This window comes from Pinus tabuliformis, chromosome 1_2, assembly GCF_031772625.1.
Source record: "Pinus tabuliformis cultivar Carrire ecotype Pingquan chromosome 1_2, CPIR1, whole genome shotgun sequence".
NCBI lineage: Eukaryota > Viridiplantae > Streptophyta > Pinopsida > Pinales > Pinaceae > Pinus > Pinus tabuliformis.
The window spans coordinates 199078228-199095040 of record NC_142298.1 but is presented as its reverse complement, the minus strand read 5'-3'; the positions used below and the strand labels follow the sequence as shown (position 1 = coordinate 199095040).

General features: G+C 40.7%; 1 protein-coding gene across 2 annotated transcripts in view; it reads right to left on the bottom strand.

Moving 5' to 3' along the window:
• The window catches only part of EMB2759 (embryo defective 2759), a 157170-nt gene that overhangs the window by 61050 nt on the left and 79307 nt on the right, over window positions 1-16813 (bottom strand). For both annotated transcript variants that reach the window (XM_089394929.1, XM_089394930.1), the window contains exon 3: window positions 11352-11440. In XM_089394929.1, the coding sequence (XP_089251055.1) occupies window positions 11352-11440 (89 nt within the window). The remainder of the gene's footprint in view (window positions 1-11351; window positions 11441-16813) is intronic.

Sequence of the window (16813 nt, the reverse complement as noted above, 5' to 3'; positions counted from 1 at the left end):
CAACGAGACACCCTAGTTTGTGATTCGAGAGTGAAATCACTCAGATTTCACCACTGAGCTTTAATGGAGAGCAAAATTTCCACGAAAGATTGAGGTATTCATGTGTTATCAGTTGATTTTAGAGGCTTATTTGGTATTCTCTATAATATTTTGGCAGATGGATGAGCTTTCTGAAGACTGAGCCTTGGGAACTGAGTTTCAACATCAATTAAATGTTGAGTTCATGGTTTATAGTGATTGCCTTTATCGTGGTAGCAAAAAGAGAGTATCAATGGCTCGATTTACAACTTTTGGTAGGCAGCTCAAACTCCCAGTCAGAGCCAACCTTTTATCTTCAAGCTGGACGAGTATCCTTGTACCTGGGTTGTGTATTGGTACCAGAATGCAGTGTAATGACTGAGGGATTAATTTGCTGGCACAATCAGGCCGAGTAGTGATTTTCTGGGATGTGTATTTCCTATCTAGCTTGTGCATGGTTCTCTGGGGAACTCAAGAAGCGAGTTTCCTCCTTCTATGCTTGACTGTGACTCCCAGAATTTTACGAAGAGGACGAGAGATTATCTGGTCTGCCCATACTATTGTAATAACACTTCCAGAGCTACATGCCATCTCAAAAAAAAATTGCTGCGTCGGCTGTTGAAGCACAAACTGAGGTTTGGAGTTAAGAGGGGCGTGTCCAGTCCCATTGGGAAAGTACAGTCAGCACTTTTCCCTACCAATAGGTGAACAAAGTTGGGTGGAACGTGGTACTCCTGTAGCATGTCCTCACCTATATACCAGGCTATATCTATTCATGCTCTGCATTTTCTAATCAGATTTGAAGAATAGTAACAGAGGATTGATTTACATGAAAATTTTGGGTCTGTAATGTAATGAATTTTTTGTTCAGCTGGAACTTGGTACTCCTGTAGCACCATATGTCCTCACCTATATATCAGGTTCTATCTATTCATGTTCTGCATTTTCTAATCAGATTTGAACAATAGTGACAGAGGATTGATATACATGAAAATTCTGGGTCTGTAATGTAATGAATTTGAAGCTTTAAACTAGCCAGCCTATCATGTGTTAATGTATACCTCTGGTTATTTATTTTCTCAAGTCTAATATATGGAGCAGTGACCAATTTGATGCCTGGTTTTTGTTCCATCATCTTTTTACTGTGGTATTGTGATATTTATATGGCCAAAATTATGTATAACGGCTGTGAGTAACTCTGGGTAATGAAGATATCATATTTGACTCTTTAGAGGCCTCATTTGGATGTCATTTGTCCACTGTATATATTTTCTAAAGTGAAAATTATTAAGAAAACACCTACAGCAGTTTTCACACAAACTGTTCGAGGAAAGGTCTCACAGAAGAACTTATACAAACTCAGAAATTTTTAAAGAAAAATAATAAGTTTGTCAAGGCGGAATCTTACAGTGGTATCAGAGCATTGATCTTGGCTCAGCCGTGGGTTATCTTTGAAAAGCCAAGTTCGAGGACTTTCTTTTGAAGGTATCAAGATACAGTTGTTGGGTTCAAAGAACAAATTATAACAAGGGATCAATGCTTCTAAGTCAAGAAGAATTATTTGCCAAAAAAATTGAAAATTATAACAAAACCTTTGCAAATGTGATAGAGCACATGGAAGCATGGGGGTCATCAAATGCAATAAATACAAAAAGGAATAGCAAATCCAAAGATGAAAAGGTAGTCAAAGACCAGGAAACAAGGATTGAAGATGAAAACCATAAACAAACTTTCTAGGACGAATTGAGAAAAGTCACACTCGTTGAAAATGAAGCTATGACAGATTCACCCCAACAGGTTGGAACGAGAGTTTGGGATGAAAGGGAATCAGAAATTGCTACAGAATTTTGTCATCACTTAGCGAGATTGTTGAGTTAGATGATGAGTACAAAGAAAATCATGAGGCCACAACAGTTGATGATGATTCCCGGGAGGTACGCAAAAAGATGATAACACACAAGAGGTTGACGGTGCAAACTCAGTCCCATCAGTTGATGAGGTAAATGTTGCTCACAAGTCTACTTATGCCTATAACTTGGAAAACCAATTGAAGATGGACACAAACAAGATTAGGGTAACCACGAGGCAATATGATGATGAATTGGTATTGGTGATAGATTATTGTTGGAGAAGTGCAGCGGCACATGACAGTTTAGGAGGAGAGCCTTCACTTGCAGATTTTCAGACTCTCAGGAAGGCATTGGTAGAGATGAAATCTAACTACCTATACCTCATTTCAGATAGAGATCACCTATTCATGCTTACTAAGATATATCATGATGCACTAGTAGGGAAAGAGGAGGAAGTCAACAAGCTTACTTATAAGCTTGAGATTTCCCATGAGTCCTTGAAGAGCACTCAGATGGCCCTTCAAGAATTAGAGTTGCAAGTTGACCAACTTTGTATGGAGTTGAATTGTGTACATTCTTCTAAGGCAACCATCACACAAGAGGATGTTAGGGACACTCATGATTTGATAGAGGAGCCTCCTGTGATAATGAAGCACAAGGAGCACCTAGATGAACTGACACTCGCAGATAGGCATGATCCAGAGGTTTTTGATTATACACCCACGGGATGTAGATATAGATATATTTCAGATGAGGATGCATCTGGGATCCAGGTTCGGTTGACACGAGTGGAGTGGATACTGGAGACCCTGGTTGGCATTGGGATCCAGGTGGGGTTTTCAATCATTTACCAGGTGTGAAGGATGACTATGGCGTTGACTGGGTGATTGACCCAGTGACGAAGCATTCATGTTCCTTCATACTTCCATCAAAGTTATGGTCAGCACTAGTGGTTGGTTGGTTTGATGCAAGAGTGTGTAGATTCCGAGAGATGTCTTGGCACATCGTTCATGCACGGGGTTGCAAGGTGGTCAGCATGCCCCAACGAGAGTTATTCAAATGGAATGGCATTTATATGCCACCAGATAGAGTAGTATATGGGGATGATGTTCTTTCGTTGATGTATTGGGCACAGGAGTCATCAAGGATTTGCACAATAGTGACATCCCCATTAGCATGTGAGGAGTCATCCCACTCAAGTCTACTGGGACATAAGAGATATGGCTCACATCATGATGGGTCCACTGGCACGATGGCAGATACATTGGCGCATGCGGGATACCAGACAGTAAAAGGTGTGTCAACAACAGGTGGGGATAGCCAATGGGGTACAGGGATATGCCATGGTGTGTAGGGGTATGTAGAGGAGTACGATGATGCATGGTTCTATGCAATGGTGTATGGTGATGCACAGTGGGATCTCAGAGCATTGCTTTTGGGAAGACAAATTGATTGGGACATCGGGCATACCAATGGGTCGGGCTTAACCGGGATCGATGATTGGATGGATGAGTGTCAAGGAGTATTATCGCATTCCTCGAAGTTTGATCTTTGATTGGAGCATCACGTGATTAGAGTCAAAGAGCAGGATACTCGTAAGACTACCCTATTAGTTTTTGGTAGCATCAGATGTGCTCTAGCCATGAAAATTGGTGGAGAGGCTAAGGCGCATGAGTTCTAAATAACCCAGAAAATGTTTGGTGAAATTCCACCCGGATTGTATTTTATTAAAATAATTAATATTTTTAATGGGGTTCCTAAGTCTAAACTTAGGGAAATTAAAATATTAATGGGTATTAATCAAAATATGGGTGAGAATGATCTAGAAGCCGGATCAAGTCATGTTTTAATCTTAGTTGTTGATTAGAGACTTAATCTCGGTCGTTGAAGTCTCAGCGAGAAAAGTATAAGAAGGAGGCTTGGGGTTCATTTAGAAAAACACACGAAGAGAACGAATTGCTCTAGAGTTCGATTTTTGGGGCTAGGAAGCTGAGAAATTCTAACTAGGTGATCATTTGCAATAGAGGGGCACGGATAGTTCAGGAGTACTGACAGAGAGGCAAAGAGAAGCTTGTGTAGACAGCACAGCACCCAAGAGGTCTGACGTTGAGCCCACGCAAGGCTGACGCAGTGCCAAAAGGGCCTGCGCAGACGCTGAAGCTGCCCTCCACGCAGAAAGCCGGAACTGCTGGGGAACTACCAGAACTGTCGGGGAACTGCCGAAACAGCCGAGAACGCTAACGCAATGGGCAAAAGAGATAATGCAGAGTTGATGCAGAGCCTGTAAGGCTGACGCAAGGCCAGTGTTGAAGTAACTGAGGTTAGCCAGTTTTGTTGCCGGATCAGCCGAAATCTGCCAGGTGAAGTGAGGTAAAACTCACTTAGTTTTTCCGCCATTATATTTTCTCTATCACTGGATTGTCAGGAGGGCATCCAGCATTTGTATTCAAAACTATTACTTAATAATAGAAAACCCTTAGAGTTGTTGCACTGGTTTTCCCGCATTGAGTTTCTTGGAGGACTATTTTGTCCAAAAATAATTGTGTCCTATGTATCTTGTTCTTTCCTCGGTTTTCTGTTTCATGTAATCAAATATTAAAGTAGTGTAGGCTGCAGAAGTAATTTTCTTCAGTATTCAGAGAATAACTTGATGATGTATATTAAAATCAAGTAGGTGAAGTAGATTCATATTTGTTGTAGTAGGGGTTCCTTGGACTAAGGATTTTCACATGGTATTAGAAGATTGATTTTGAAATAGGAAGAGCAAATCCAGCGCTAAGCAGAGAGGCCAATAACTGCATTTGGCAGCAATTGAATCCCCTTGAAGGGATTGCGCAGTCCTTGCTCGCAAGCAGAGATTCCAAGGAAATCTCTCTCTGAGAAAGTTGACAGAGAGGTACGATTTCCAGTTCGTGAGTTTGCAAAGGGAAACGGAGTGACGCAAAGCCTCAACGCAGTGCTTGAAGGGCGTAGTTCCTGTCAAGGTAGAAATCCATCGGAAAAGAGCGAAGGCACATAGAAGGGGAATTTTCTCCTCAAAGAACTTTTCGCCAAAAGGTCGAATTTCTCACTTGTCGAGCAGCAGTGCTGAGCAGTGACTAGAGGAGTCAGTTTGACAATTTGGGTGAGATGGGATCGCATGGACTCAGAGATCAGGTCGAGTTGGAAGGAGCTTCCAACTATGTCATATGGAAGACTAGAATCTTAGTTGTTTTGGAGGAGTACAATCTCGAAGCGTACGTCAAGAGTCTTGTGGTTGTTCCCGCTGACAACAATCAAAAGAAGAAGTACAAGGCCGAGCAAGGGAAGGTGAAAAGGTTTATACTCAATGGAGTTCGAGATCATGTGGTCTCACACTTGCAGGGAAAAGATACAGCCCGAGAGATGTGGGAAGCTTTGTCTTCACTATATGAAGGTTCTTCCGAACATTAGAAGATGTACCTAGAACAAAAGTTGCAATGGACATTGATGCAGAAGGGAGAAGGGGTTAATTCCTACTTCAACGTCTTAAGGACACCAGAGACCAACTTGCTGTAGTGGGGTCCACTCCTCAGTCTACCGCGATGGTGAGGACGGCCCTAAATGGAGTCTCGGATGAATGGCAAGTCTTCGTCCAAAACATATTGGGCAGAGAAAGACTACCTTCATGGGAGGAGATGTGAGCAGCTCTTCAACAGGAAGAATTAAGGAGGGACTTGGTAAAGGTCAACCTCAATGGCAGCAGTGGGAGTGGCATGAACACCAAGGAGGAGGAGGAGAACGCAGCTCTAGCGTCAAAGGGACAGCAGAAGCAGAAGCGGAAGAAGGACATTTCGAAGGTGAAATGTTTTAGATGTGGCGAGATGTGGCGAGATGGGCCACTTTGTGTCCCAATGTCCTTTGAAGCAAAAGGATAAGGATGAGAAACATGATCCTAAGGCTGCTCCAGCAAAGATTGACGAAGATTGAGCTGTAATCAGGAGGACTACATGTGGGTAGGATCCTTGAGAAGTCCACCCCTTGGATCAATTCCTTGCTACGGGAGCCCGAGATTCAGCAATAGCGAGATGGACTTAGTGTCAGATGATGCAGTGGATTTTTTGGAGAGACAGATGCAGTAGCCAGAGACTAGAGACTGATCAACGCAGAGCAAGGTTGGCAACAGTGCAGTTGGCACAGTGCAGAAGTCAGCAGCAGCGCAAAAGATTCAGAGGGTCAGAGACTAGAGCAGTCAGATTCCAACATTCATGGTATTATGTTGAACACAGTTAAGTTCAGTTAATTTTGGATGTTTTTCAGTTGCTTCTCTCAGCAACTGAGTTGCAGTACGAATGCAATGTTAGCAATTGCAGTGCTAGTAGCATAGCAGATGCAGCATTTGAGAGCGAGCTGTAGTATAAATGTCGTAGTGGCAGTGGCAGTGGCAGTGTCATGGGCAACAATATAGTAGCAACGGCAGCACAACGTTGGTGGCAGCAACAGAGCGAAAAGGAGGTGCTTTAGAGACAGCAGCATGCAATTGGACATTGTTGCTAGAGCAGTTTCCTCGCTAAGAGGGAGTATTAGTTTTTGGTAGCATCGGATGTGCTCTACCCATGAAAATTGGTGGAGAGGCTACGGCAGATGAGTTCTAAAGAACCCAGAAACTGTTTAGTGAAATTCCACCCGATTCTATTTTATTAAAATAATTAATACTTTTAATGGGGTTCCTATATCTAAACTTAGGGAAATTAAAATATTAATGGGTATTAATCAAAATATGGGTGAGAATGATCTAGAAGGTGGATCATGTCATGTTTTAATCTTATCCATTGATTATAGACTTAATCTCGGTTGTTGAAGTCTCAATGAGAAAAGTATAAGAAGGAGGCTTGGGGTTCATTTAGAAAAACACATGGAAAGAACGAATTGATCTGGAGTTTGATTTCTGGGGCTAGGAAGCTGAGAAATTCAAACTAGGTGATCAGTTGCAGCAGAGGGGTGGGGATAGTTCGGGAGTATTGACAGAGAGGCGGAGAAAAGCTTGTGGAGGCAGCGCAGCAACAAGGAGGAATGGCGTTGGTCCAATCTGGGCCCACGCAGGCCTAACACAGAGCTAGAAGGACCAGCACAGAAGCTAAAGCTGCCCTCCACGCAGAAAGTCGGAATTATCAGGGAACTACCGGAACAGTTGGGAAAGCTGACGCAGTGGACAGAAGAGACAGTGTAGAGCTGATGCAGAGCCTGTAAGACTGATGCAGGGCCAGCGCAAAAGTAGTCGGGGTTAACCAGTTTTGTTGTCGAATCGGCTGGAATCTGTCGGGTGAAGTGAGGTAAAACTCACTCAGTTTTTCCGCCATTGTATTTTCTCTGTCACTGGATTGTCAGGAGGGCATCCAGCATTTTTATTCAAAACTACTGCTTAATAACAGAAAACCCTCAGAGCTGTTGCACCAGTTTTCCCACATTGGGTTTTTCTAGGGACTATTTTGTCCAAAAATAACTGTGTCCTATGTATCTTGTTCTTTGCTCAGTTTTTTGTTTCATGTAATCAAATATTAAAGTAGTGTAGGCTGCAGAAGTAATTTGCTTCAGTATTCAGAGAATAACTTGATGAATGTATATTAAAATCAAGTAGGTGAAGTAGATTCAGATTTGTTGCATTAGGCATTCCTTGGACTAAGAATATTCACATACCCATGGGTATCCATATGGGTTCTTGATCTCGCCTTTGGGATTGACCCATGCATCGGTCACTTTCCAGTCTGACATACTATTGCAGAGGCTTCTATTGTTGCTCTTTGATGTTCTCATCACACATAGTAGGACACACGAGGGTCACCTGAGATAGTTGGGTGAGACACAGTGCATCATGGACAAGATAATGACTTCCTAGCTGAGGCATATGGTAGGAGCGCGAGTTGACAGATACATGATTAGGGATGGCGTGACCCACTGCAAAGGCAGCATATGTCTCGCCCCTGAGTACACACTTAGGGAGATGATCAAGAGAGAGTTGCATGACACACCTTCAGTAGGACATTTCGAGGCATTGTACGAGCATGGGGCACAGTGGATGGTAGGCCTCTTTTACAGGAAGGCATGTGGGCTCCAGGCAGTAATTGAGTACATCACCAAGAGACAGGATAGCATAGTTCGATGTGTGATTAAGCAGGAGCAGGGAAATTTAGAGTGCACCAGATTGATACATGATTCATGGTGTCCATCTATTGGTTGCATACAGGGATTAGTGATGGGGCACAGATGGGCACCAACAGTTAGCAGTGCTTTGCTGCAACAGTTAGTTATGATCAGAGTGGCGCAGCGACAACATGGCAATTTCCTTTTGGGATTAGCATGGGACCTTGGCATTACAACACTTGACAGCTCAACCACCATTATGGGTGAGTTGGTCTTTACAGGGGAAGATCACTCAGATCTTCCAATGGACTTCAATTTGACAGAGGGCGTTTCACTTCTTAGTGATTCATTGGGGGTACCAGAGGTGGTAGTAGCAGGTTTTAGAAGGTACTTTCAAGCGTTCACTCGTGAGGTGCACGAGATTGGTTTTCTGGTAGAGTAACTTCTTGAGGAGTTGGTCAGACTTTCACATTATCAAGACGCTCTACTTATTGGCAATATGCAGAGGGCCTCTAGTGTCTATTCCTTGTTGGTGAGTGAGTGGAGCGAGAGATGCTTCACGATGACTAGGATGGTTTGGGACCCTGGTATTCACTTGGATCAACTTGTGGAGCGACAACATGCGATGGCATTGCTTGAGGGCAAGCAATTTTGGGGAGGGGAGACTGTAATGTCCCCAAATTTTGGATTACTAGGCGAGGTGGTTAGAAGGGTTTTCCAGAGCTTGTGTCAACCTAGTCATAGGAGCAGGATTACTCCATTAATGGGCCCAGAGGATTTTAGAGGAGTTTTATGGGTCCAAATGGGATCGCTTACCATATTTCATCATCAAGATCAATTATGCATGCTTTGCTCTTGGTTCCATTGCATTCTGACGATTTTCGTAAAATGGCGTTAATAACAGGGATATTTTAATTATTTATGCTTAAGGAGTTGTTTCAAGATGATTACTCGGAGAAACACCTTAGTGTAATAGCTCATTGGATTCGGAGTGAAAAGATCTATAGGAAAAAATGATAAAAAGGGGCTTTGGGTAGATAGTGTGACCACAGAGGCAAATTAAGAATTTTCCAGCATTAAAAGTGACTTCAATTAGTTTATAAAAGTCACTTTATTAAATAAAGAAAGGAAAAGTGCTTTTAAATATTTAATTGGAGGGAAAAGGTAAGTGAGTTATAAAAAAATAAAAAAATGGAAGGTGAAGGTGAAAAGACAACCCTAAAGTCATTAAATAAGGAAAATGAGACACTCCTCATTCATGCATTGTGTGTGAGTTTGGAGAAAGAACTCTTGGAGAGAGTTTGAAGGAGAAGCTAAGGGTTTGGAACCTTAGCTGCAATAGCAAACTTTGGTGTTGCAACGAGACACCCTAGTTTGGGATTCAAGAGTGAAATCACTCAGATTTCACCACTGAGCTTCAATGGAGAGCGAGATTTCCAAGAAATATTGAGGTATTCATTTGTTATCGGTTGATTTTAGAGGCGTATTTGGTATTCTCTGTAATATTTTTGCAGATGGATGAGCTTCCTGAAGTCTGAGCCTTGGGAACTGAGTTTCAACATCAAATAAAGGCTGAGTTAGTGGTTTATAGTGGTTGCCTTTATCGTGGTAGCAGATAGAGGGTATCAGTGGCTCGATTTACAACTTTTGGAAGGCAACTCGAACTCCCAGTCAGATCCAACCTTTTATCTTCAAGCTGGACGAGTACCCCTGTACCTGGGTTGTGTATTGGTAGCAGAATGCAGTGTAATGACTGTGGGATTAATTTGCTGGCATAACCAGGCCGAGTATTGATTTTATGGGCTGTGTATTTCCTATCTAGCTTGTGCGTGGTACTGTGGGGAACTCAAGAAGTGAGTTTCCTCGTTCTATGCTTGACTGTGACCCCCAGAATTTTACCAAGAGGACGAGAGATTATCTGGTGTGCCCATACTGTTGTAATATCACTTCCAGAGCTGCATGCCATCTCAAAAAAAAAGTGCTGTTTGGGCTTTTGAAGCACAAACTGAGATTTGGAGTGAAGAGGGGCGTGTCCAGTCCCATTGGGGAAGTACAGTCAGCGTTTTCCCTTCCTGTAGCTGAACAAAGTTGGCTGGAACGTGGTACTCCTGTAGCACCATATCTCCTCACCTATATACCAGGTTCTATCTATTCATGTTCTGCATTTTCTAATCAGATTTGAAGAATAGTGGCAGAGGATTGATTTACATGAAAATTCTGGGTCTGTAATGTAATGAATTTGAAGCTTTAAACTAGCCAGCCTATCATGTGCTGATGTATACCTCTGGTTATTTATTTTCTTAAGTCTAATATATGGAGCAGTGACTAATTTGATGCCTGGTTTGAGTTCCATCATCTTTTTACTGTGGTATTGTGATAATAATATGGCCAAAATTATGTATAACGGCTGTGAGTAATTCTGTGTAATGAAGATATCATATTTGACTCTTTAGAGGCCTCATTTGGATGTTATTTCCACTGTATATATTTTCTGAAGTGAAAATGATTAAGAAAACACCTACAGCAGTTTTCACACAAACTGTTCGAGGAAAGGTCTCACAGAAGAACTTGTACAAACTCAGAAATTTTTAAAGAAAAAACAGAAGTTTGTCAAGATGGAATCTTACATAGGCAGATTGCAATTCAGCATTTTAGTAACCTAACTTGATGTCAGATGGCTAGAGAATATGAAGACAAAGCTGCTGCAAACTTTTAGCCTTTCTATTTTTGTTTCTTATAGAAGATATGCATTGGACCTCCTGATATGTCACTTAAATTGTAAGTTTCCCGCTTTAGCACATCTTTAGACAAGCAATTCAAGCTTAACTTTTGTGTTGTGCTTTGGCATGTCTTTAGTCTAGACCAAAAATTGCAGCATCTAATCGTGACTAGATAACAAGTAAAAAATACACCATATGTCAGTTCCAAGAATAGATATTATTATCGGGTACAATTTTCTCAGACAAGACTTCAAGGACCTCTAACATGTAGCCCAGGTACTAAGAAAAAACCCTGTCATAAATGTTGATCAAGGACACAATCGAATTGTTATAATAATTTGATTCTCCAAGGACCATGAATATCACATAAGTACATTTTGTTGCACAATGTACAAAATGCTAGTCAAAACAAATTTAGACTTGAATTCAGGGTACACAGAAAGACACTGTTACACCATTGATTGGAGTTACCACTATCTGTCAAAATAGTTGATCATCAACGTCTGTACCACAATATTTTGGAACTGTTTGATTAAATCAGTGACTTTGAATTGAAAATAACAATGATTGACAAGTACATGAGGTAATTTGGTTACAGCTTAAATCCAATTTGTGATAAAACCTCTGATAAAATGGATTGTGGAAAACACAGCTCAGAACTAACCTCAGCTGATGATGCCTCTTAAATGGTATGCGTCTGCCTTTTGTTCTCTTCCAAACCACGGGTTGAGAAGTACATGCTGCCCCGAAACCCTGCAGTACAATGATTGGATATTCGTGTTAGGGTAAAAGTCATCAAAGTTAATGGTGTTCAATCACAATTTCATGAAAGTAATGGCCATTAAACATAAAAGCTACAGCTGGGTTCTATTTAATGGAAAACGCTGTTCGCAAGTTGCTTTCTATCTTTAATCTCTCCCACCTAATGCCCATAACTCTCCCATTACTGTGTACTCACATTAAGTATTACAACAAGAAATGTGGCAAGTTTGAGCACATCAAGGTAGTTATGCCCAGTTCCCAACAAGAAGAAAACTTTGCCTTTAGATATGATATTGAATAGAAAGGTCAAATCTTTGCATGGTCCTTAAAAGTTAAAGCTGACCACTGACCACTGAATTTTTGGGGGCTCATCTTTTAAATGTTCCACCAGGACACATCCCCCAAGGTGTGGGGCATGCTCACCATGCTGGACACCTAGGGAAACATTTCCCCACATCCCCCTTTTGGGGAAACTCAGGGAAATGCAAGGGAAAACATTTCCCCAATGTAGGGGATGCATTTCCCCAAAAGGGGTGGTTGTGGGCGTCCACCATGAATTTTGCTTAAAAACAATAATTTATGAGTGGGGAAGCCTAATATTCAACCCTAGGGCCCTACTAATGCTATGTAATTAATGGCAATGTTAAATTCTTAAAGTAAAAGGAGGATTCCTTTTACTTAAATTTTTAACATTACTATTAATTGTTTAAGGATGTTTAAAAGTGGTTTCAACCTCATTGGATTTCATATGGAGAAAGTAGAATTTTAAAGCTCACTCAAAATCCAGCAGACTTAACAATTTTTAGGATTTTAGGATTGGGGGGGTTGCAATATTTCCATTGGATTCTATCATGTATGACGGCATGGAACTAGGATTTAGTCAAGATCAACAAGCCCTCCATGTACCTTGATGTCGGTGGCATTAATTGTTAAACTACTCCTTCATGGCCCTAGTAAAAATGTACCCATAACTCAAAAAAAAAAATTCCGATTTCACATGTTAAACTTTTTCTATCTTATTTTAATGCTTATAGGGTGAAATTGATGATGAAGATCCCAATATAAGCAATGATTTTGATCATATGTAGGTATTTGTTGTAGCATGAATTTTTTTGGAAATATAGAGGCCATCGAGAGCCTCTTTGTTGATGTACTTTTGGTTCAGAGTTGAATTGCACTTGATGCTATTTTGGTTATAAGCCCACTTGCTTTATATATGAGAAACTTTACATATTTGTGTATAATGGTTTGGAACTTTGGATTCATATGGATGCATAAGAATATTTATGTAAGTTTTGTTGAATTTTTGTAGCTACAATCGATTTTCTTTAATTGTATTAGCCCACAAAAGAAAAGAAAATGAAAATACAAATTTGAATTCAATTCGGCTCCAAATAAAAGAGGGGAAAAAGTCAAATTTTGAAATTCAAAATTATTTTGCCTCCAAAAGAAAAGTTGGCCATCCAAGAAGTATAGGTCGGCTCAGTGAAAAGACACCTATTTGGGCTCTTTCAATAACTATATATTGCCATTTGTCCTCACCCATTTGGAGCAATTTGGATCACCCACAAGATCATCTGATTTATGTTCACGTATGCGAAGGCGAGAGATAGTCAAGGAGATTTGTTTGACCAGCATTGACCGAATTTTCTGAGGCAGGATTTGACCAAATTTCTGAGGAACGTTGACCGCAGGTCTGAGACAAATTGATCAAGTTTCTGAGGCAGTTGCAAGAGGCTGAAATTTGGCCTGTGTCTGGAGTCTGGACAGTTGACCACAGGTTGAATGAGGCTATTTGTGGGCAGTTGGACCTGAATTTATTTGCTGGTTAGTTTGACTTCATTTGACTGGAAAAAACATATTGTATCTCTTGTAGAATTGGAAAATTTCTCCAAGGAAAGGTTGTTGGGTTTTTCCCTAGTCAGGATTTTCCCAAGGTAAAAATTTGTCTTGTGTTTGGCTGTATCTTCATGATCCTACTGTCACCATTGTTTTATGCCTTTCATTGTGGAAATAATCTTCAATGTCATCTTTCAAGGGGCTAATGGAGTCATCCCCTCAAGGTTTTCAAAAGAGGATTCATCGAGAGTAATATCCTTGAGAAAGGTAAGGTTGGTCTCAATTTCACTTCCCAGCACGTGTCCTCAAAATCATCATTTTCATCATGTGGACCTAAGGAGGACTCATCTTCTTGCTCATTACCTAGATTCTTAATGTCTTGATGACGCTCTATTAAAGCTTCCTCTTGGATGCTTGATGCAGGGTTTACTTGAAAATGTCTAAGAAAACCCTCAACGAACTCTTCAATAGATGAAATGCTCCTAGGTTCGTGATCATGTAGCCATGAGTTATGACCATCGAGCGACCCCATGAACAACAACATAAGGACATCTTGGTGGACAACCTTCTCTCTTGAAGCATGTGCATTAAGTCTTTCTTCATGGTTAATTGCGGAGAGCAGATCACAATCAAACACGGGCATCCCACGTAGCATTCATCCCACGACATGATTAGGATGTCCAAGGACGCTAGCAATGTCCAAAGCGGGAAATTTACAAAAGAATGACAACCTATTTGAGGTATAAATTAAACATATGTAGGAGTCGCCAGGGTGAAATATAAGACGCCGAGAAAAATGCTTGCTTCACCCTACAAGCATCGATCTTAAATTTCAATGAAGAACTAGGGCTTCGTTCTTCCAATGGAGTCGCCAATAATGAATGTCAATATGTCGTATGGGGAACAAAACACACGCTTCGTGTCCCCAACAACGGGTTGGAAGAATTTAATTTGGTCAAGGAAAAATATTATTTTTGATATGAAACCCACATGCGCACCAAAGTAAAAGTCGACCTGGGCAAGGAAATTCGACCCCCCTAAGACACATATAAATACACATCATGTCACGTCATTTGGAGGCATCATCACACATCACATCATCTTCTCTCTCTTGATTTGATTAGTTCGTACGGGTTTGAAATAGAGGTCCGAGCTCACATGTGTGAAGGGAAGGAAGAGATTTATGTTTTGTGAGTTGACTTTTTGTTGGGACAGCTATGACTAGCCTTTGACTTGATTTGATTTGGATCATTTTCACATGGAAATTCAGAATTTATCTTTGGTTGGGAAGGCCGAATTGATTGAGCAAGAGACCGAAATTTTCTGGGCAAGTTGACCTACTTTGACTACAAAATTTAGGCTAGGGTTTCAACAGGTCAAAGATTAACTTTGACCGAATTTGTATGGGCAGAATTTTGATTGTTTTGACCAGGTTTGATTGAAGGAAGGAGGCCACATCTTTTGATTGTCTCACCAAGCTCTTTGGAGGTTGATTTGACTGTTGAACTTCACTAGTTAGGGCTTCTTTTGTTGTTGTTGACTTTGACCAGAATCAACAAATTTGAATTTGGATCATATTTTACTTTTGGGCTCATCATTTGATTGCATATTGGATTGGCATTTGGATTAGTCAAGGCTTTGACCTTTGACTCTTTGTTGATGAACTTGAACATTGTATCTCTCTGTTAAACATTTGATGACAATCTAAAAGTAGAAGAATTTGGAAATGGTTTTCCCCCTTGTGGGGTTTTTCCCTGGTCTTTGACCAAATCTTGTGTCTCTATTGTTCTTGGTTGTCTTCTATTGTGCAGTGATTTACGTTTCTATTTACAATTGCTTATTGTTGTTGGAAGATTGAATTATATTGGTTAAATTGATTGCTAACTGAAGAAGAATTGTAATAAGTAATTGTGTTACGCATAGAACACTAGAAAATTAACAGTCTAGTCTTGGCCCTCCCCGACTTTAGTCAATCCTTCGTATTAGAATGTGATGCATCAAGAGAAGGAATAGGGGTTGTCTTAATGCAAAAGAGCCACCTCATTACATTTGAAAGTCGGAATCTCCAGGATACGGAGAGACTTTACTCCATATACTATAAGAAGATGTTGGCTATAATGCATGCTTTGGCAAAGTTCAGACAATATTTGGTGGGAAACGGGTTCGTATTCAGGACAAACCACAACAGTCTGTGTCATTTCTCGGAGCAAAAGGACTTGAATGAATGGCAACAAAAGTGGGAAAGTAAGTTCCAAGCTTATGATTTGATATTGAGTATGTGAAGGGAAAGAAGAATATCATGGTCGATGCACTTTTCAGGATTCCCTCATGGAGCTTATAGAAGACTGGAATGCTCACCTCTTAGCAGAATACGCCAGAAACCAATTCTCTTGTGCATTGATTCACAAACTCATTCATGATGACAGGTACAAAATAGTCGATGATATTATTTACTATAAACACAGGATATACTTGGTTCCTGAATCCACACTCAAGGAGAAGATTTTGAAGATTACGCATGACATTCTATCAGCTGGACAACAAAGGTTCTTCAAAACCTAATGACAAATTAGGGAATGGTTTTCATGGAAAGGTCTCAAGGAAAAAGTGATGAAATACGTCATGGAATGCATGACATGCCAACAAAATAAGGTTGAGCATACACATCCTGCAGGTCTTCTCCAACCTCTACCAATTCCAGACCAAAAATGGGAGAGCATCTCAACATACTTCATCATAGGACTAACCAAAGCACAAGGCAAAAATTGTATCTATACCATGGTGGATAGAATGACGAAATTCCCACACTTCTTTGCAATATTAGTTGATTATTCGGCCAAAAAAGTAGCAGAACTCTTCTTCAAAGTGTTAAATTTCCACAACCCTGGTGTCTAGGATAGAATCTTAAAATCTGTAACACTACCAAACCAAGAATCTCAACAAAGCTACTTTGCACCACGGAATATAAATAGCAGTAAATCACACATGCACAAATATAAACAACATTTTTTACAAAATATTGTACAAATATGTACAACAACCCAATCTTTGTTATATTAAACCAACTGAGTAATACAACTATCTAGGGCTCTCGTACCAGGGATAATGGCCCTCAAATATCCAATGGTACAAGAATACAAGATACAATGGCAATCTCGCTACAACCTTAGCATTTATGTCGTATCTCGTCCTATCGGTCCTTTGCTTCCGATCTGCTCTCTAGCTGCCCCTTAGTCCATCAAGAAACAACACAGAGACTCCAACAGGGCTGCCACCTATCACTATTACAAGTCACTTCTACTACAATGAACACGGGTTGATCCAATCTGCTCCTCTAGGCTAGCCAATACCTGAACACCAATTTTCCTTCTTAGTAGCTTCTTTCGTCCATCAAAGGGCTACACATAGGCTTCAACCACTTCACCCAACTTCAGCTGACAAACTCCCTTTATGACAGCTTGTCAAGGGCTACTTTGGACACCAACACGTTGCCCTCCAACAAACCAAAGGTGCCCAATACTTTTG